Source organism: Cherax quadricarinatus, chromosome 42 (assembly GCF_038502225.1).
Source record: "Cherax quadricarinatus isolate ZL_2023a chromosome 42, ASM3850222v1, whole genome shotgun sequence".
Classification (NCBI taxonomy): Eukaryota; Metazoa; Arthropoda; class Malacostraca; order Decapoda; family Parastacidae; genus Cherax; species Cherax quadricarinatus.
The window spans coordinates 6,678,127-6,700,626 of NC_091333.1; the positions used below are offsets into that span (position 1 = coordinate 6,678,127).

Consider the following 22,500-nt stretch of genomic DNA (forward strand, 5'->3'; position numbering starts at 1 on the left):
AGTCATGTCACTACAACAAGACTACACCTCACAGTCGTGTCACTACAACATTCTACACCTCACAGTCGTGTCACTACAACAAGACTACACCTCACAGTCGTGTCACTACAACAAGACTACACCTCAAAGTCGTGTCACTACAACAAGACTACACCTCACAGTCGTGTCACTACAACAAAACTACACCTCACAGTCGTGTCACTACAACAAGACTACACCTCACAGTCGTGTCACTACAACAAGACTACACCTCACAGTCGTGTCACTACAACAAGACTACACCTCACAGTCGTGTCACTACAACATTCTGCACCTCACAGTCGTGTCACTACAACAAGACTACACCTCACAGTTGTGTCACTACAACAAGACTACACCTCACAGTCGCGTGACAACACCCGACTCTATGAAACACCTGATACTCTACCCAAGCATTAAGATATTTTACTTGTCTGATGCATCATTAAATTCATCCCAAATTTGTTTAATTATAAAAGAGTCCAGTTTATATATACCAAAATAAATATTCATATTATTTTCAAAACTGCTTTTTATATGAACATAAGAAAGAAGGAACACTGCAGCAGACTTACTGTCCCATGCGAGGCAGGTCCAGTTCTTCTACCGGCTTAAACCAACGCCATAACCTAGTCAGGTCAGGTAATATTCACTTAAGGAAGGCGCACGGCGTCTGACCTAGTAGCACCAGCTAGTCAGGTCCAACTCACTCCCACCCACCAACACCCACCAACACCCACCCACCCACACCCACCCACACCCACCCACACCCACCCACTTTGTCATCCTCCTCTGTACGTTTTCCAGAACATTTATATCCATTCTGTAATACGGAGACCAGAACTGAGCAGAATAACCTAAATGAGGCCTAACCAAGGATATATAGAGTTGAAGAACAACCTGAGGACTCCTATTATTTATACTTCTTGATATGAAGCCAAGGATTCTGTTAGCTTTATTGCGAACAATTATGCACTGTTATTATGGTTTCAGATTACTGCTAACCAGAACTCCTAAATCCTTTTCGCAATCAGTAATATTAAGATCTATATTATTTAGTTTATATGTGGCATGGTTATTTTCCTGTCCAACATTTAGAACTTTGCATTTGTCTATATTAAACTGCATCTGTCACTTTTCCAACCACTGCATCAGTCTATTCAAATCATCCTGGAGTGCTCTAATGTCCTCATTAGAATGAATTGAATGACCTATTTTGGTGTCATCAGCAAATTTGCTTATGTCGCTATTTATTCCCTCATCAATGTCGTTTAAGTAAATTGTGAACAACAAAGGACCCAACACCGACCCCTGCGGAACACCGCTTGTGACGTGCTCCCATTCTGATTTCTCCCCATTTATACATACTCTCTGCTGCCTATTTGTCAACCATGCCTTTACCCAGGAAAAAATTTCTCCTATTCCGTGTGCCTTAAGTTTCCTCAATAGCCTCTGATGTGGAACTCTGTCGAAAGCCTTACTGAAGTCCATATACACAATATCATATTCAATACCATGATCTACCTCTTCAAATACCATAGTAAAAAAAATGTTAGTAAATTCGTAAGACAGGAACGCTCCTTTGTAAAACCGTGTTGAGATTCATTAATCAATCTGTGCCTATCAAGATGGCTACGAATTGCCTCGGCAATTATTGATTCCATAAGTTTTCCCAATATGGAGGTATGGCTTATTGGTCTACAGTTCGAAGCTAAGGACCTGTCACCTGCCTTGTAAAGAGGTATTACATTTGCTGTTTTCCATTTATCAGGCACTATGCCAGTTTGTAGTGATATGATGAAAAGCTTAGCCAAAGATTTGCTAAGTTCATCTTTACATTCCTTTAACACCCTTGCAAACAGTTCATCAGGACCTGGGGATTTGTTAGGTTTTAATTTCTCTATTTGTCTGAGGATCATATTACTAGTTACCCTAACAGTGCATAGTTTATTATCGTCCTGTTCTACATAATTAATTATTTCTGGAATTTCGCTAGTATCTTCCTGAGTAAAAACTGAGAGGAAGTAAGTGTTAAAAACTTCACACATTTCTTCATCACTGTCAGTGATCTGATCTGAGTTACCCGTAAGTGGACCAGTCTTGTCCCTAATCTTACTTCTGTATACCTGAAAGAATTCTTTTGGGTTAGTCCTATAATCCCATGTGACTTTAGCCTCATAATCCCTTTTTGATTTTTGCTTTTATGAAACATGATTCTATTATATTCCTATCGACTATCGGGCCAAAACGACATGGGTTCGAATCCTCGGCTAGTCGCAGTGTTATTATTGATTCAATAACACTCGTTCGTAGTTACAATAATATATATATATATATCTATATATATATATATATATATATATATATATATATATATATATATATATATATATATATATATATATATATATATTTATATTTTTTTTTAGCCATTCGCTCTAATACATACTTTTATATACCCTCGTTTATATCTTCTAATTTATTTTTCGGTGTTAAAACTCCCGGGGGGAATTTATTCTGATAGAGTTCGTGAGAATTCTGTCATTAAGGTCGAGCCGGGAATCCGGATTTAGAATATCTTGAGATGAGTTACAGGGAAAGTTTTGGCTCTCCCTGACCTGTATACTCCCTGCTGCTACAACAACAACAACGACAACAACAACAACAACAACAACAACAACAATAATAATAATAATAATAATAATAATAATAATAATAATAATAATAATAATAATAATAACAATAATAATAATAATAATTGTTATTATTGTTATGTCAGTAGTAGTAGTAATAATAATAATAATAATAATAATAGCAATAATAATAATAATATGCTTGTATGTCCTAGGATTTTCTTAGCCACAGAGATCCTGCTAGGCAGGGGGGTTGTCGCCCCCCTGCCTTAATAGGTTACTACTGCATCCTTTCTTTTAAGGAGTCGAAGTTATATTCTTTACCCTATTTCTTTCCTTTTCTTACTACCACCACCACTACTACCACTACTACCACTACTACCACCACCACTACTAACACTATTACCACCACTACCACCACTACTACCACCACTACCACCACTACTACCACCACTACCACCATCGCCGTCTACCACAATCGTTGAACAGGTGTCACGTGATATTTTAAATATTATTTCCCACATTATCTACTTTTTAAACGATGGTTGAACAGTTCGTGAGAGTTGAACCAGTGTTCAATCTCTGTTTTCCCCGTCTATTCTCTCCCCCACCTCCTTTCTCCCCCCCCTCTCCTCCTCTCCCTATTTCCTCGTCCCACATTCTCTCTTCCTATCTCCCTTCTCTGCCCGCCTAGGTACCTTCTCCCTCTTCTTTTCCGTCTATTGCTCTTTCTCTCTCTCTTCTCGCTCTCCTCTCTCTCTCTCTGTCTCTCTGTCTCTCTCTCTCTCTCTCTTATTTTATCGTAAACATCAACAGCATCGTGTTTAAGAATCTTTAACTTTAGCAACGTTTCGCTCAACACTCGTTAGGTCCTCAGAATCTCTACAGCAGGGACGACACAAGACGACAAGGGATAAGTCTCTCGCTGCTGGTATTAAAGAGATTTTACCTTTAAGAAGGTCTGTCTGTCTCTGTCTGACTTTATAACAGAAAGAGAGAGACATCTCTCTGTCTACCTCTCTTTTATTGTATGATAAAAAATCTCTCTCTCTCTCTCTCTCTCTCTCTCTCTCTCTCTCTCTCTCTCTCTCTCTCTCTCCTGCTTTAAAAAAGAAAGACGTGTCTTTTCTCTCTCCCTATCTTCTCTCTCCCTCTGTTCTACTTTCTAATACTACAACATCTCTCTCTGTGTCCCTCTCTTCTACTTTAAACTAGAGACTTTACCTGCAGGAACATCTCTCCGTCGAGGACTTGGTGGTCGTACGTGACGAGATCTCTATGTCTCGTGGGATGGATCACTTCACTGTCTTGTTTGTCTCCTCCGCCACCACCGTGCATCATAACTGCGAATACCATACAAGTGGAGGGTTAGTTGTGGTGGTTGCGATGGTGGTAGTGGTGATTGTAGTGACGGTGTGTGATGGTGATAGTACAATATAATAATAATAATAATAATAATAATAATAATAATAATAATAATAATAATAATAATAATAATAATTTGTGGGTTGTATACTCACATAGTGAGTTGTTTGCCTGCTTTCTTGTTTGTTTGTTAATTGTTTGTTTCTCTTGCTTTCTTTCATCTTTTTTATATTTCTTGTTTGCTTTTGTCTTGTGTGGTAATTTGTTTGCTTTCGCAATCGCCTGTTTATTCTTTCTTCTTGTTTGCTCTCCCTGGTATTGTTTGGTCGGGAGGATCCTCAGTTCTGGCCTCTGTGTGTGTGTGTGTGTGTGTGTGTGTGTGTGTGTGTGTGTGTGTGTGTGTGTGTGTGTGTGTGTGTGTGTGTTAGTGTGTGTGTATGTGTGTGTGTGTGTGTGTGTGTGTGTGTGTGTGTGTGTGTGTGTGTGTGTGTGTGTGTGTGTGTGTGTGTGTGTGTGTGTGGGTAGGTAAGTGGGGGAGGGGGGTGCCCCTCACTGCTGTTGCTGCTACTGTTTGCTGCTTCCGTTGCTCGCGTGTCGCCCGTTGTTGTATCCGACACAGGCTACTAATTGCCAGTAATGGACTTCCCCCTCTCCCCCTCTCCTTCTTCCCCCCTCTCCCACTCCCCTCCTTGCTGTTGAGGAGGGGGGAGGGGATAGTGTGGTGAACGGTGAGCTTGATGACAACAACAGTAATTATAATAATAATAATAATAATAATAATAATAATAATAATAATAATAATAATAATAATAATAATAATAAAATAATAATAATAATAATAATAATAATAATAATAATAATAATAATAATAATAATAATAATAATAATAATAATAGGGTAGGGGTAGGGGACTTGAATGCTAAAGTAGGAGAAACTTTTAGAGAGGGTGTGGTAGGTAAGTTTGGGGTGCCAGGTGTAAATGATAATGGGAGCCCTTTGATTGAACTTTGTATAGAAAGGGGTTTAGTTATAGGTAATACATATTTTAAGAAAAAGAGGATAAATAAGTATACACGATATGATGTAGGGCGAAATGACAGTAGTTTGTTGGATTATGTATTGGTAGATAAAAGACTGTTGAGTAGACTTCAGGATGTACATGTTTATAGAGGGGCCACAGATATATCAGATCACTTTCTAGTTGTAGCTACACTGGGAGTAAAAGGTAGATGGGATACAAGGAGAATAGAAGCATCAGGGAAGAGAGAGGTGAAGGTTTATAAACTAAAAGAGGAGGCAGTTAGGGTAAGATATAAACAGCTATTGGAGGATAGATGGGCTAATGAGAGCATAGGCAATGGGGTCGAAGAGGTATGGGGTAGGTTTAAAAATGTAGTGTTAGAGTGTTCAGCAGAAGTTTGTGGTTACAGGAAAGTGGGTGCAGGAGGGAAGAGGAGCGATTGGTGGAATGATGATGTAAAGAGAGTAGTAAGGGAGAAAAAGTTAGCATATGAGAAGTTTTTACAAAGTAGAAGTGATGCAAGGAGGGAAGAGTATATGGAGAAAAAGAGAGAGGTTAAGAGAGTGGTGAAGCAATGTAAAAAGAGAGCAAATGAGAGAGTGGGTGAGATGTTATCAACAAATTTTGTTGAAAATAAGAAAAAGTTTTGGAGTGAGATTAACAAGTTAAGAAAGCCTAGAGAACAAATTGATTTGTCAGTTAAAAATAGGAGAGGAGAGTTATTAAATGGAGAGTTAGAGGTATTGGGAAGATGGAAGGAATATTTTGAGGAATTGTTAAATGTTGATGAAGATAGGGAAGCTGTGATTTCGTGTATAGGGCAAGGAGGAATAACATCTTGTAGGAGTGAGGAAGAGCCAGTTGTGAGTGTGGGGGAAGTTCGTGAGGCAGTAGGTAAAATGAAAGGGGGTAAGGCAGCCGGGATTGATGGGATAAAGATAGAAATGTTAAAAGCAGGTGGGGATATAGTTTTGGAGTGGTTGGTGCAATTATTTAATAAATGTATGGAAGAGGGTAAGGTACCTAGGGATTGGCAGAGAGCATGCATAGTTCCTTTGTATAAAGGCAAAGGGGATAAAAGAGAGTGCAAAAATTATAGGGGGATAAGTCTGTTGAGTGTACCTGGTAAAGTGTATGGTAGAGTTATAATTGAAAGAATTAAGAGTAAGACGGAGAATAGGATAGCAGATGAACAAGGAGGCTTTAGGAAAGGTAGGGGGTGTGTGGACCAGGTGTTTACAGTGAAACATATAAGTGAACAGTATTTAGATAAGGCTAAAGAGGTCTTTGTGGCATTTATGGATTTGGAAAAGGCGTATGACAGGGTGGATAGGGGGGCAATGTGGCAGATGTTGCAAGTGTATGGTGTAGGAGGTAGGTTACTGAAAGCAGTGAAGAGTTTTTACGAGGATAGTGAGGCTCAAGTTAGAGTATGTAGGAAAGAGGGAAATTTTTTCCCAGTAAAAGTAGGCCTTAGACAAGGATGTGTGATGTCACCGTGGTTGTTTAATATATTTATAGATGGGGTTGTAAGAGAAGTAAATGCGAGGGTCTTGGCAAGAGGCGTGGAGTTAAAAGATAAAGAATCACACACAAAGTGGGAGTTGTCACAGCTGCTCTTTGCTGATGACACTGTGCTCTTGGGAGATTCTGAAGAGAAGTTGCAGAGATTGGTGGATGAATTTGGTAGGGTGTGCAAAAGAAGAAAATTAAAGGTGAATACAGGAAAGAGTAAGGTTATGAGGATAACAAAAAGATTAGGTGATGAAAGATTGAATATCAGATTGGAGGGAGAGAGTATGGAGGAGGTGAACGTATTCAGATATTTGGGAGTGGACGTGTCAGCGGATGGGTCTATGAAAGATGAGGTGAATCATAGAATTGATGAGGGAAAAAGAGTGAGTGGTGCACTTAGGAGTCTGTGGAGACAAAGAACTTTGTCCTTGGAGGCAAAGAGGGGAATGTATGAGAGTATAGTTTTACCAACGCTCTTATATGGGTGTGAAGCGTGGGTGATGAATGTTGCAGCGAGGAGAAGGCTGGAGGCAGTGGAGATGTCATGTCTGAGGGCAATGTGTGGTGTGAATATAATGCAGAGAATTCGTAGTTTGGAAGTTAGGAGGAGGTGCGGGATTACCAAAACTGTTGTCCAGAGGGCTGAGGAAGGGTTGTTGAGGTGGTTCGGACATGTAGAGAGAATGGAGCGAAACAGAATGACTTCAAGAGTGTATCAGTCTGTAGTGGAAGGAAGGCGGGGTAGGGGTCGGCCTAGGAAGGGTTGGAGGGAGGGGGTAAAGGAGGTTTTGTGTGCGAGGGGCTTGGACTTCCAGCAGGCATGCGTGAGCGTGTTTGATAGGAGTGAATGGAGACAAATGGTTTTTAATACTTGACGTGCTGTTGGAGTGTGAGCAAAGTAACATTTATGAAGGGATTCAGGGAAACCGGCAGGCCGGACTTGAGTTCTGGAGATGGGAAGTACAGTGCCTGCACTCTGAAGGAGGGGTGTTAATGTTGCAGTTTAAAAACTGTAGTGTAAAGCACCCTTCTGGCAAGACAGTGATGGAGTGAATGATGGTGAAAGTTTTTCTTTTTCGGGCCACCCTGCCTTGGTGGGAATCGGCCGGTGTGATAATAAAAAAAAAAAAAATAAATAATAATAATAATAATAAAATAATAATAATAATAATAATAATAATAATAATAATAATAATAATAATAATAATAATAATAAAAATGGAAATATAAACACATATGCAGTATAATGTGATCTTTTATTGACAACGTTTCGCCCACACAGTGGGCTTTTTCAAGTCACACACAGATCTGTGTGTGACTTAAAAAGTTCACTGTAATGAGCAACCGTTAATCAATAAAGGATCACATTATACTGCATTTGTGTTTATATTTCCACTGTGTCGGTATTTGATACCATTTATTTCCAATAATAATAATAATTACATTTGAAAACACTATTCCCTCTCAAAAATTTATTTTTAAAAGCTTTATACCCATCAAAAGTTCCCCTTTGAAAGCTCTATTCCCCTTCAAAACTGCACCTTTGAAAGCTCTATTCCCCTTCAAAACTGCACCTTTGAAAGCTCTATTCCCCTTCAAAACTGCACCTTTGAAAGCTCTATTCCCCTTCAAAACTGCACCTTTGAAAGCTCTATTCCCCTTCAAAACTGCACCTTTGAAAGCTCTATTCCCCTTCAAAACTGCACCTTTGAAAGCTCTATTCCCCTTCAAAACTGCACCTTTGAAAGCTCTATTCCCCTTCAAAACTGCACCTTTGAAAGCTCTATTCCCCTTCAAAACTGCACCTTTGAAAGCTCTATTCCCTTTCAAAACTGCACCTTTGAAAGCTCTATTCCCCTTCAAACTGCACCTTTAAAGCTCTATTCCCCTTCAAAAACTGCACCTTTAAGCTCTATTCCCCCTTCAAAACTGCACCTTTGAAAGCTCTATTCCCCTTCAAAACTGCACCTTTGAAAGCTCTATTCCCCTTCAAAACTGCACCTTTGAAAGCTCTATTCCCCTTCAAAACTGCACCTTTGAGAGTTCTACAGAATTTCACTCGTGCACCATTTGAAAGCTCCTTCAACCTTCAATAATGCACCTTTAGAAAGGTCTAATGTACAGCTTTAAAATCTATTCCGCGTCAAAACTACGCCTTTGTATGAACTCAGTTCAGGGCTTGAGAAGTAAGCTGTTAGGAATTCAGGACTTCAGAATTCTGAGTCAGCCACGAGAACATTTGCAAAATCTTGAACACAAGGCACAAGTAAAGTGTATTTGTTTGTTTTTGTCGAGAGAGAGAGAGAGAGAGAGAGAGAGAGTGCCATCGGTCATTACAGTCTTGTTACAGCCTGCCTGTAATACACAAGCCTATGCCAAATAACTTTCTCTCTCTCTCTCTCTCTCTCTCTCTCTCTCTCTCTCTCTCTCTCTCTCTCTCTCTCTCTCTCTCTCTCTCTCTCTCTCTCTCTCTCCCTCTATCTCTCTCTCAGCGACAAAGAGAATTTTTACAGGTCGTACCGCAGTCGTAAACATTGTACTAAAACATGTCGTGGAGTCGGCCACCTCAGTTAGTCGGTCGGTCGGCTGGTCGGCTGGTCGGCTGGTCAATTAGTCGGGTGTTCGATAGATTATCTTTTTTTGTTTACAAATTGAAGCTTCACCAAGGACACTCACAGTGCAGGTACCAGTCAAGGACACTCACAGTGCGGGTACCAGTCAAGGACACTCACAGTGCGGGTACAAGTCAAGGACACTCACAGTGCGGGTACCAATCAAGGACACTCATAGTGCGGGTACCAGTCAAGGACACTCACAGTGCGGGTACCAGTCAAGGACACTCACAGTGCGGGTACCAGTCAAGGACACTCACAGTGCGGGTACCAGTCAAGGACACTCACAGTGCGGGTACCAGTCAAGGACACTCACAGTGCAGGTACCAGTCAAGGACACTCACAGTGCGGGTACCAGTCAAGGACACTCACAGTGCGGGTACCAGTCAAGGACACTCACAGTGCAGGTACCAGTCAAGGACACTCACAGTGCAGGTACCAGTCAAGGACACTCACAGTGCAGGTACCAGTCAAGGACATTCACAGTACAAGAAACAACATACACATTCCTCATTTAACACATGGACTGCGGTTCCTCGTTTAACACAGACTCAGACCCTCGTTTAACATGAGGTCCTCAGTCCCTCATTTAGCCTACATCGATAGTCCGGCCCAACAATTTCCTTGAGACTTGTTAGAGAGCGACACGATAGCCTACAGCCAGCTAAGTTAGCTGTAGTTGTAGCTGCCTCTTTGTGTCATCATTCAGGCATGATATATGAACCATGTCTCTGGCTTAGCGTGATGGACCGAAGATTTAGCTGGTGAAAGCTGGAGGAAAGTAGGTGTATATCTTTTGCTTTCGTTTAGAGAGAGAAAGAGAGAGAGAGAGAGAGAGAGAGAGAGAGAGAGAGAGGACTAAGTTTTTTTTCCTCACAGCTCAATATTTCAGCTGTAGTTTCTGACAGATAATGGAAGCTATACACTGCTGTTTACGTACCTCGTCTTTCAGTTTTCTTTCTCCATTCCTTACTTTCCATGTTCCTTCCCTCTGTATCCATAATCTTTTCTCCTTTTTTGTTCCTGTTTTCGTGTCATTCCGTTTCCTATCTCTCTTTATCTCATCCAGTTCCTCCACACCTCTCGTCTTCTTCTTCTTCTTCTTCTTCTTCATTCTTCTTCTCTTCCTTCATCTTATCCCCATTATCCACCACCTCAATTCCACCTATCCCTACAACATCCCCGTCCCTTTAATTCTTCTACCTGTTTTCTTCCTACTCATTTTCCTTCATCCTTTCTCTTCTACCCCATTCGTTAATGCTTCCTTTCCTCTATTTCGCCTATTCTCTTCTACTTCCCTATCCACTTCCTAGCCAGTCCTCCCTATTTCTTTCCCACCCTCCGACCTTCCTTTCTCAATCCATCCATTCCATCCTCCCTATCTCTCTTTTCCATCTATATATATATGTATATATATATATATATATATATATATATATATATATATATATATATATATATATATATATATATATATATATATATATATATATATATATACATACACACACACACACACACACACACACACATACACACACACACACACATCTATATATATATATATATATATATATATATATATATATATATATATATATATATATATATATATATATATATAATATATATATATATATGCAATAAGATCACAGTAAACAGGTGATTTCAGAATATGCAAAACAACCACTCTGAAGAATAGAGAAATTCCAAGCGAGTAGTCCGCGCTTGGAATTTCTCTATTCTTTCAGATGACTTTTCATATATATATTATATATATATATATATATATATATATATATATATATATATATATATATATATATATATATTTTTATATATATATTTTTATATATATATTTTTATATATATATATATTAGTAGTAGGTTGGTAGACAGCAACCACCCAGGGAAGTACTACCGTCCTGCCAGATGACTGTGAAACAAAAACCTGTAACTGTTTTGCATGATGGTAGGATTGCTGGTTTCTTTTTCTGTCTCATAAACACGCTAGATAACAGGGATATCTTGCTACTCCTACTTACACTTTGGTCACACTTCACAGACACGCACATGCATATATATATATACATACATCTAGGTTTTTCTCCTTTTTCTAAATAGCTCTTGTTCTTTTTTATTTCTTCTATTGTCCATGGGGAAGTGGAAAAGAATCTTTCCTCCGTAAGCCATGCGTGTCGTATGAGGCGACTAAAATGCCGGGAGCAATGGGCTAGTAACCCCTTCTCCTGTAGACATTTACTAAAAAAGAGAAGAAGAAAAACTTTATAAAACTGGGATGCTTAAATGTGCGTGGATGTAGTGCAGATGACAAGAAACAGATGATTGCTGATGTTATGAATGAAAAGAAGTTGGATGTCCTGGCCCTAAGCGAAACAAAGCTGAAGGGGGTAGGAGAGTTTCAGTGGGGGGAAATAAATGGGATTAAATCTGGAGTATCTGAGAGAGTTAGAGCAAAGGAAGGGGTAGCAGTAATGTTAAATGATCAGTTATGGAAGGAGAAAAGAGAATATGAATGTGTAAATTCAAGAATTATGTGGATTAAAGTAAAGGTTGGATGCGAGAAGTGGGTCATAATAAGCGTGTATGCACCTGGAGAAGAGAGGAATGCAGAGGAGAGAGAGAGATTTTGGGAGATGTTAAGTGAATGTATAGGAGCCTTTGAACCAAGTGAGAGAGTAATTGTGGTAGGGGACCTGAATGCTAAAGTAGGAGAAACTTTTAGAGAGGGTGTGGTAGGTAAGTTTGGGGTGCCAGGTGTAAATGATAATGGGAGCCCTTTGATTGAACTTTGTATAGAAAGGGGTTTAGTTATAGGTAATACATATTTTAAGAAAAAGAGGATAAATAAGTATACACGATATGATGTAGGGCGAAATGACAGTAGTTTGTTGGATTATGTATTGGTAGATAAAAGACTGTTGAGTAGACTTCAGGATGTACATGTTTATAGAGGGGCCACAGATATATCAGATCACTTTCTAGTTGTAGCTACACTGAGAGTAAAAGGTAGATGGGATACAAGGAGAATAGAAGCATCAGGGAAGAGAGAGGTGAAGGTTTATAAACTAAAAGAGGAGGCAGTTAGGGTAAGATATAAACAGCTATTGGAGGATAGATGGGCTAATGAGAGCATAGGCAATGGGGTCGAAGAGGTATGGGGTAGGTTTAAAAATGTAGTGTTAGAGTGTTCAGCAGAAGTTTGTGGTTACAGGAAAGTGGGTGCAGGAGGGAAGAGGAGCGATTGGTGGAATGATGATGTAAAGAGAGTAGTAAGGGAGAAAAAGTTAGCATATGAGAAGTTTTTACAAAGTAGAAGTGATGCAAGGAGGGAAGAGTATATGGAGAAAAAGAGAGAGGTTAAGAGAGTGGTGAAGCAATGTAAAAAGAGAGCAAATGAGAGAGTGGGTGAGATGTTATCAACAAATTTTGTTGAAAATAAGAAAAAGTTTTGGAGTGAGATTAACAAGTTAAGAAAGCCTAGAGAACAAATGGATTTGTCAGTTAAAAATAGGAGAGGAGAGTTATTAAATGGAGAGTTAGAGGTATTGGGAAGATGGAGGGAATATTTTGAGGAATTGTTAAATGTTGATGAAGATAGGGAAGCTGTGATTTCGTGTATAGGGCAAGGAGGAATAACATCTTGTAGGAGTGAGGAAGAGCCAGTTGTGAGTGTGGGGGAAGTTCGTGAGGCAGTAGGTAAAATGAAAGGGGGTAAGGCAGCCGGGATTGATGGGATAAAGATAGAAATGTTAAAAGCAGGTGGGGATATAGTTTTGGAGTGGTTGGTGCAATTATTTAATAAATGTATGGAAGAGGGTAAGGTACCTAGGGATTGGCAGAGAGCATGCATAGTTCCTTTGTATAAAGGCAAAGGGGATAAAAGAGAGTGCAAAAATTATAGGGGGATAAGTCTGTTGAGTGTACCTGGTAAAGTGTATGGTAGAGTTATAATTGAAAGAATTAAGAGTAAGACGGAGAATAGGATAGCAGATGAACAAGGAGGCTTTAGGAAAGGTAGGGGGTGTGTGGACCAGGTGTTTACAGTGAAACATATAAGTGAACAGTATTTAGATAAGGCTAAAGAGGTCTTTGTGGCATTTATGGATTTGGAAAAGGCGTATGACAGGGTGGATAGGGGGGCAATGTGGCAGATGTTGCAAGTGTATGGTGTAGGAGGTAGGTTACTGAAAGCAGTGAAGAGTTTTTACGAGGATAGTGAGGCTCAAGTTAGAGTATGTAGGAAAGAGGGAATTTTTTTCCCAGTAAAAGTAGGCCTTAGACAAGGATGTGTGATGTCACCGTGGTTGTTTAATATATTTATAGATGGGGTTGTAAGAGAAGTAAATGCGAGGGTCTTGGCAAGAGGCGTGGAGTTAAAAGATAAAGAATCACACACAAAGTGGGAGTTGTCACAGCTGCTCTTTGCTGATGACACTGTGCTCTTGGGAGATTCTGAAGAGAAGTTGCAGAGATTGGTGGATGAATTTGGTAGGGTGTGCAAAAGAAGAAAATTAAAGGTGAATACAGGAAAGAGTAAGGTTATGAGGATAACAAAAAGATTAGGTGATGAAAGATTGAATATCAGATTGGAGGGAGAGAGTATGGAGGAGGTGAACGTATTCAGATATTTGGGAGTGGACGTGTCAGCGGATGGGTCTATGAAAGATGAGGTGAATCATAGAATTGATGAGGGAAAAAGAGTGAGTGGTGCACTTAGGAGTCTGTGGAGACAAAGAACTTTGTCCTTGGAGGCAAAGAGGGGAATGTATGAGAGTATAGTTTTACCAACGCTCTTATATGGGTGTGAAGCGTGGGTGATGAATGTTGCAGCGAGGAGAAGGCTGGAGGCAGTGGAGATGTCATGTCTGAGGGCAATGTGTGGTGTGAATATAATGCAGAGAATTCGTAGTTTGGAAGTTAGGAGGAGGTGCGGGATTACCAAAACTGTTGTCCAGAGGGCTGAGGAAGGGTTGTTGAGGTGGTTCGGACATGTAGAGAGAATGGAGCGAAACAGAATGACTTCAAGAGTGTATCAGTCTGTAGTGGAAGGAAGGCGGGGTAGGGGTCGGCCTAGGAAGGGTTGGAGGGAGGGGGTAAAGGAGGTTTTGTGTGCGAGGGGCTTGGACTTCCAGCAGGCATGCGTGAGCGTGTTTGATAGGAGTGAATGGAGACAAATGGTTTTTAATACTTGACGTGCTGTTGGAGTGTGAGCAAAGTAACATTTATGAAGGGATTCAGGGAAACCGGCAGGCCGGACTTGAGTCCTGGAGATGGGAAGTACAGTGCCTGCACTCTGAAGGAGGGGTGTTAATGTTGCAGTTTAAAAACTGTAGTGTAAAGCACCCTTCTGGCAAGACAGTGATGGAGTGAATGATGGTGAAAGTTTTTCTTTTTCGGGCCACCCTGCCTTGGTGGGAATCGGCCAGTGTGATAATAAAAAAAAAAAATAAATAAAATATATATATATATATATATATATATATATATATATATATATATATATATATATATATATATATATATATAATATACATATATTCTCTCTCTCTCTCTCTCTCTCTCTCTCTCTCTCTCTCTCTCTCTCTCTCTCTCTCTCTCTCTCTCTCTCTCTCTCTCTCTCTCTCTCTCTGTCTCTCTCTGTCTCTCTCTGTCTCTCTCTCTCTCTCTCTCTCTCTCTCTCTCTCTCTCTCTCTCTCTCTTCCACACCCGTCCCGGCGCCATTAACACCAACCGAAAAAAAAAGAGAAAAGTGAATAAAAACAGAACGAAGCATTTGCATGGCGCCCTCATGTCTAGGCAGATCGATCGGCTCTCGGTCGGTCGGTTGGTCGGTCGGTCGGTCGGTCGGTCGGTTGGTCGGCCGGTCGAGCCAGCGGGAGAGTGGCCAGGAGGTCACTGACGTAGATAAGTCTCTGGCTCCCGTGGTCAGACCTTTTTAAGACCAAGTTTTCTGTTTATGACAGGCTTGTGTTGTGATTTTTTTTTATTTTTAAGTATTTTGATAGCACTGGTGGTCGTTTCTTGACGCTGTTATGTATATTACTTTTTTTTGGGGGGGAAGGGGGAATTTGTTTCTTGGGGTTTGCAGATGATGCGCTTTTGTTGGTGGGTAACCGTGATGATGGTTGTAAAAATAACTTGCTGGAGGGAATAGTGTGGACAAGACAACGTTTAGAGCTCTACACGGAGCGAAATGTTGTTCCGATAGATCCCTGATCAGCGAAATGTTCTCTCCAACTCTCCCTTCCCACCCACTATCCCCTCATTCGACATAACCCTACTCTGTGAATATTACTGATGTGTTCTTGGTACTAATGCTCTGTGTGTGTCTTCAAACTCCAAGTAACAATCTGGGGAAGTGTTCCTTTTTTCAGGAACTTCAGTGCACGTGAGGGGGTCGGATTTGAGTGGTACCTGCACATGAGCTAACAGGGCTTGGGTAGCATTGAAAATGGGCTGGGAAAATGTGTGTGTTAGTGGGCTTGAGTTTGAGAAGGAGTTGCCTAGTATGAGCCAGTAGGCCTGCTGCAGTGTTCTTCCTTTCTTATGAGGAATTGAGACACTTATGCAACACATAGGAATCTTTATTGAAGAAACGTTTCGCCACACACTTCCTTTCTTATGTTCAAAGAACTGCTCTAACCACGTTCAGGTAGATTATTAACTACACTTGTTAGAACGATGTTTAGTATGTAGTTAAATGTCTCATAGAACCGACAAGTTAATAAATTAGACATATGTATTGCATATATGTCTAAATTATCGACTTTTAGTGTGTTCATATATTAATTACATCTGTTTTTAGAACCTCTGTAAATGTATTTTATGAATGTCAATATTTCAGTCACCAGTGGAGCGAAGTGGAGAGGGAGGGGGGGGGGCTCCTGGACATTTCACCTAAGGACATTTGACCGAGTAGTCATATGGCCGAACTGGCTTTCATCACAGCATTTTCCCCGACATTGAAAAGAAGAAATAAAAATAACGAAATTAAAAAGGCCATAAAATAACAAGCCTAACCTAGCCTAATTATCCGTTCGGTTTATTGTCGGTTCGGCCAAATGGTTGTCGGCCAAATGTCCGTCAGTCATCCGTCCGGTTCTAATTAATTCCACTGATATCTCCAGGAAAGTGATTCATCTCTGTATTCGACTGACGAAGCCTGCAACGCGGGCGAAACATCTCGTCAGTAAACACTGCTGGTATCGCGCATGTGTGTCTTCATTATTCTCTCAGTATGTTCGGATTTTAGCCACACTTGCTAGAAACTGATATATGTCTAACTGATAACCACTCTACCTAGAACTAATCCAACCAAGTTCAAATCTACAGCACTTTCAAAGAGTCCGTGACACGAATCAGTCAGAAAACAAAAATAGAGAAATAAAGTACGCTCACAAGAATAGTTTTAACTTTAAATGTTTCCACTATCAGAACTGTATCTACGCTATGTACAAAGTTTTTGGAGCTATGGAGAGACAGAGAGAGAGAGAGAGAGAGAAAATGATAACACACTCGCCTTAAAACAGAGATAGCGCGCTACTTTGACAAGACAGTTCTGACATAACGTGAACCAGCTGGAGGCGCGAGAGGGTCTAGAGGTCAGAGGCGCTCCTAAAAGCCAGGTAACCTTCCCCAGGCCGCCAGCCTTCCTTCTGAAACATCAGAAGGCCCCAGCACCTAGTTAAGCGAGTTCTATCCCCACCCGTGGTATGGTTTGGTTCACCTTATAAGAGGATGGTCGATTCATCCTAGAAGGTTATGACTAACTGCATGCCTGACTGGGTCAGAATGACATGCAGGGGGAAGTAATTTTGCATGAAATACGTCGGATACAGAACGCATGAGTTAGCTGCAACTGCAAGAAACACTTGCCAATTGCAGTCGCTGCATGCCACATTTGTTCAGACTTTTCTTCCACAATCTCGTAAAACTTCAGCATATTTAGACTTTACCACACTTCTCAAAGTTTTAGCATATTTAGACTTTATCCATGTTTCCTAGAGCTGCAGTATATTCATACTTTACCCACACTTCCTGAAACTTCAGCATACTCACCCACACTTCCTGAAACTTCAGCATACTCACCCACACTTCCTGAAACTTCAACATACTCACCCACTCTTCCTAAATCTTCAGCATACTCACCCACACTTCCTGAAACTTCAACATACTCACCCACTCTTCCTAAATCTTCAGCATACTCACCCACTCTTCCTAAATCTTCAGCATACTCACCCACTCTTCCTAAATCTTCAACATACTCACCCACACTTCCTAAAACTTCAGCATACTCACCCACACTTCCTAAATCTTCAACATACTCACCCACTCTTCCTAAATCTTCAGCATACTCACCCACTCTTCCTAAATCTTCAACATACTCACCCACACTTCCTAAAACTTCAGCATACTCACCCACTCTTCTTAAATCTTCAACATACTCACCCACTCTTCCTAAATCTTCAACATACTCACCCACTCTTCCTAAATCTTCAGCATACTCACCCACTCTTCCTAAATCTTCAACATACTCACCCACTCTTCCTAAATCTTCAGCATACTCACCCACTCTTCCTAAATCTTCAACATACTCACCCACACTTCCTAAAACTTCAGCATACTCACCCACACTTCCTAAATCTTCAGCATACTCACCCACACTTCCTAAATCTTCAGCATATTTACCCACACTTCCTAAATCTTCAACATACTCACCCACACTTCCTAAATCTTCAGCATACTCACCCACACTTCCTAAATCTTCAACATACTCACCCACACTTCCTAAATCTTCAGCATACTCACCCACACTTCCTAAATCTTCAACATACTCACCCACACTTCCTAAATCTTCAACATACTCACCCACACTTCCTAAATCTTCAACATACTCACCCACACTTCCTAAATCTTCAACATACTCACCCACACTTCCTAAATCTTCAGCATACTCACCCACACTTCCTAAATCTTCAACATACTCACCCACACTTTCTAAATCTTCAACATACTCACCCACACTTCCTAAATCTTCATCATACTCACCCACACTTCCTAAATCTTCAGCATACTCACCCACACTTCCTAAATCTTCAACATACTCACCCACACTTCCTAAATCTTCAACATACTCACCCACACTTCCTAAATCTTCATCATACTCACCCACACTTCCTAAATCTTCATCATACTCACCCACACTTCCTAAAGCATCAACATACTCACCCACACTTGCTAGCACTGTTTTTCCTAGCTGGTACCCACTCTTCCCCACGCCACTTCTCCTATCATTACCATGTATAAATCCCACCGCGAAGCTCCACATTTAATACCATTACCGTGAGCGTACTGGGGTATAAATCGTGCCGACTTAGTTGCTAAAGCCGGGTTGTGAATGGAGTATAGATTTCTGCTGAAATCTCGGGGTTGTGTAAGAGTGTTTTCTGTGTCTTGTATTGCTACTGAACCAGCTGGGTGAGTGTATCAACACTGCACTGGTGTATCCTAACGGGTGAAACGTTCCCAGATGTATACACTCAGATAAATGTTGTACAGGTGCCGTTCACAGTCTCAACGTGAAGTTGAACGCGTCATTATTGACGTCTCGTTCTGGCGTTTATTTAACGTCCATCTACGTCTCATAGCCGGTCAATGCATAACTATTTCCCCCATATGGAGTTTCTCTTAAGTATCTTCTACGTCCTGATCACGGCTCCTGTGATGTAGAGGTTATTTTACTCTCAAGTCCAGGACCACTCAGGTAGGGACTCTCTATGGGCCTAATCTAGTTTAATGTTTGTATTTTAACAGGTGACGGCTCCATGTTGGTGCTGCAGAGTCGAAGAGAAGGCTGAGGTTGTTGGTCGTGTACAAACAGCCGAGTCTTGGCTTTGTGTATTTGTGTACTTACCTATATGTGGTTGCAGGGGTTGATTCACAGTTCTTGTGTGTGTGTGTGTGTGTGTGTGTGTGTGTGTGTGTGTGTGTGTGTGTGTGTGTGTGTGTGTGTGTGTGTGTGTGTGTGTGTGTGTGTGTTTTATCTGGCATAATATGAATATTGTTGTTTGATATAGTCTTAAGTGCCTGTCACGGCTCGTTTCCAAGGCTCGTTTATCATGCCGATCCTTCTATATACTAATTAATTTCGTGTTCGTTTAACATTTATTTATGAATTTGTTTCCGTCGTCTTTCATTATCCGTTCACGAGAATTATATATATATATATATATATATATATATATATATATATATATATATATATATATATATATATATATATATATATATATATATATATATATAATCCTCTTTATATCTCTCCTGTCTCTCAATAAAGTCCTCAGGCAGGTCATATAAACGAGGTGTTGACATATTGCAGGATTGTATTCAGAGGTTGCATGAGTACACCTTAACACAAGATGACATTGGTATAAATATTGAAGGAACCAGCAATGGAGGGGGGGGGTTGACACTAGGGGAAGGAGGGGGAAGGGGTAGCAAGGGGGAGGAGGATTGTGTTTGTGTGTAGTGATGGTGATTAATGGTAGTGGTGGTGGTGGGGGTGGTGGTGGGTGGTGGGGGTTGAGTAGGTAAGGGGGGTTGGTTGGTTTGGGGGGGGGGGTTGGTGAAAATAGCAAATGAGAAAAGAGAGTAATATAAATAGGTGAGATTTCTTAGGTTCGCAACGAGATTGATTCTGGAGGGATGTTAGGAAATACTTCTTTAGCCTTAGAGTGGTCATGAAGTGGAACGACCTAGACAGCGAAGTGGTGGAGGGCAGGAGTGGTACACAGCTTTAGAAACAGGTATTGTAGGATCTCATGAGGACAGGAGTGATCCCAGTAGTGGGATCACTCCAGGTGTTGACATACATACACACACACACACATACACACACACACACACACACACACACACATGCACACACGCACACACACACACACACACACACACACACACACACACACACACACACACACACACACACACACACACACACACACAGGACTGCAAAGAGACCTGGAGAGGCTGGACATGTGGTCCAGTAACTGGCTTCTAGAATTCAATCCAGCCAAATGCAAAGTCATGAAGATTGGGGAGGGGCAAAGAAGACCGCAGACAGAGTATAGGCTAGGTGGACAAAGACTACAGACCTCACTCAGGGAGAAAGACCTTGGGGTGACCATAACACCGAGCACATCACCGGAGGCACACATCAACCAAATAACCGCTGCAGCATACGGGCGCCTGGCAAACCTGAGAATAGCGTTCCGATACCTTAATAAGGAATCGTTCAAGACACTGTACACTGTGTATGCTAGGCCCATACTGGAGTATGCAGCACCAGTCTGGAACCCACACCTGGTCAAGCACGTCAAGAAGTTAGAGAAAGTACAAAGGTTTGCAACAAGGCTAGTCCCAGAGCTCAAGGGAATGTCGTACGAGGAAAGGTTAAGGGAAATCGGACTGACGACACTGGAGGACGGAAGGGTCAGGGGAGACATGATAACGACATACAAGATACTGCGGGGAATAGACAAGGTGGACAGAGATAGGATGTTCCAGAGAGGGGACACAGGGACAAGGGGTCACAACTGGAAGCTGAAGACTCAGACGAGTCACAGGGACGTTAGGAAGTATTTCTTCAGTCATAGAGTTGTCAGCAAGTGGAATAGCCTAGCAAGTGAAGTAGTGGAGGCAGGAACCATACATAGTTTTAAGAAGAGGTATGACAAAGCTCAGGAAGCAGAGAGAGAGAGGATCCAGTAGCGATCAGTGAAGAGGCGGGGCCAGGAGCTGAGTCTCGACCCCTGCAACCACAATTAGGTGAGTACAATTAGGTGAGTACACACACACGCACACACACATGCACAGAATCATACAAGTAACAAGCAAATACTCTATCAATCACTATATGTGTGTGTGTAGTAGCTGTGACATTGAACATTATAATACGTGTGTAAACTCTGCCAGTACTCCAAGAAAGTGACAGTGACATCCTATCACGTCTCAAGATTGAAGTGACAGCGTCTTCAAGACGCTCTGTATGCCTTAATTGATCGGTGATGAAGACAAATGCGTTTTATTGGTGAAACGTTTCGCCTGCACAGCTGGTGTCTTCAGTCTAATACCGGAGATTATAATAGTGAGGGTAGAACAAGTGGAGAAGCAATCTTGAGGTGATCAGTCCCCTTGAACATAAGAACATAAGAAAGGAGGAACACTGCAGGAGGCCTGTTGGCCCATACTAGGCAGGTCCTTTACAATTCATCCCACTAACAAAACATTTGCCCAATATTGAACCTTGATAAAGGAAGTCAGGCGTCTTCAGTCGAATACGGAAGAATATAACAGTGAAAGCCGTAGAAAAGGACAAGTAATTTTTGAGGTGGTCAGTCCCTCAGTCTTGATAGAAGAGGGTTAGTCCCTTTGTTATGAGAAAGGAACACATTCCTTCACTTTCTCATTACTAAGGGACTGACCCCCTACTCTTTCTCTAATCTTTGTGAGGTATATTATTAGTAGTAGTATCACGGGAACGCTAAACCCGTAGGGGTTACAAAGCGCCTGTGGAGGGGGGATGGAAGACCTTCAGGCTTAATTCAGGGAACTGGAGCATAGATCCAATTCCCTGGATCAAGAGTCTCACCTTCAAGGGGGTTTTATGAATTACAACCATTATCATATCGTCGTTATGTTGACGATGCCTAGTTAATATTTAAATTAGTTCGTCGCGTGCCATCGATTTTGATACAAAAAAGAGTAATGAAAGTTCTGTAATATTGACGTGACTTCTGAAACAGAGACACACGGAACACTGTATCTGAGGGAACACTTTCTGTATCTGAGGGAACACTTTCTGTATCTGAGGAACACTGTTTGTATCTGAGGGAACACTGTCTGTATCTGAGGGAACACTGTCTGTATCTGAGGGAACACTGTCTGTATCTGAGGGAACACTGACTGTATCTGAGGAACACTGTTTGTATCTGAGGGAACACTGTCTGTATCTGAGGGAACACTGTCTGTATCTGAGGGAACACTGTCTGTATCTGAGGAACACTGTTTGTATCTGAGGGAACACTGTCTGTATCTGAGGGAACACTGACTGTATCTGAGGGAACACTGTCTGTATCTGAGGGAACACTGTCTGTATCTGAGGAACACTGTTTGTATCTGAAGGAACACTGTCTATATCTGAGGGAACACTGACTGTATCTGAGGGAACATTTTCTGTATCTGAGGGAACACTGTCTGTATCTGAGGGAACACTGTCTGTATCTGAGGGAACATTTTCTATATCTGAGGG

The 22,500-nt window shown here is 41.2% G+C and overlaps 1 protein-coding gene across 1 annotated transcript in view; it reads right to left on the reverse strand.

The window, feature by feature from the left end:
- Positions 1-22,500, reverse strand: part of ss (spineless) — a 422,971-nt gene that overhangs the window by 177,413 nt on the left and 223,058 nt on the right. Inside the window, 1 exon segment of the mRNA XM_070093151.1 lies at positions 3,876-3,994. Within this exon segment, the coding sequence (XP_069949252.1) occupies positions 3,876-3,994 (119 nt within the window).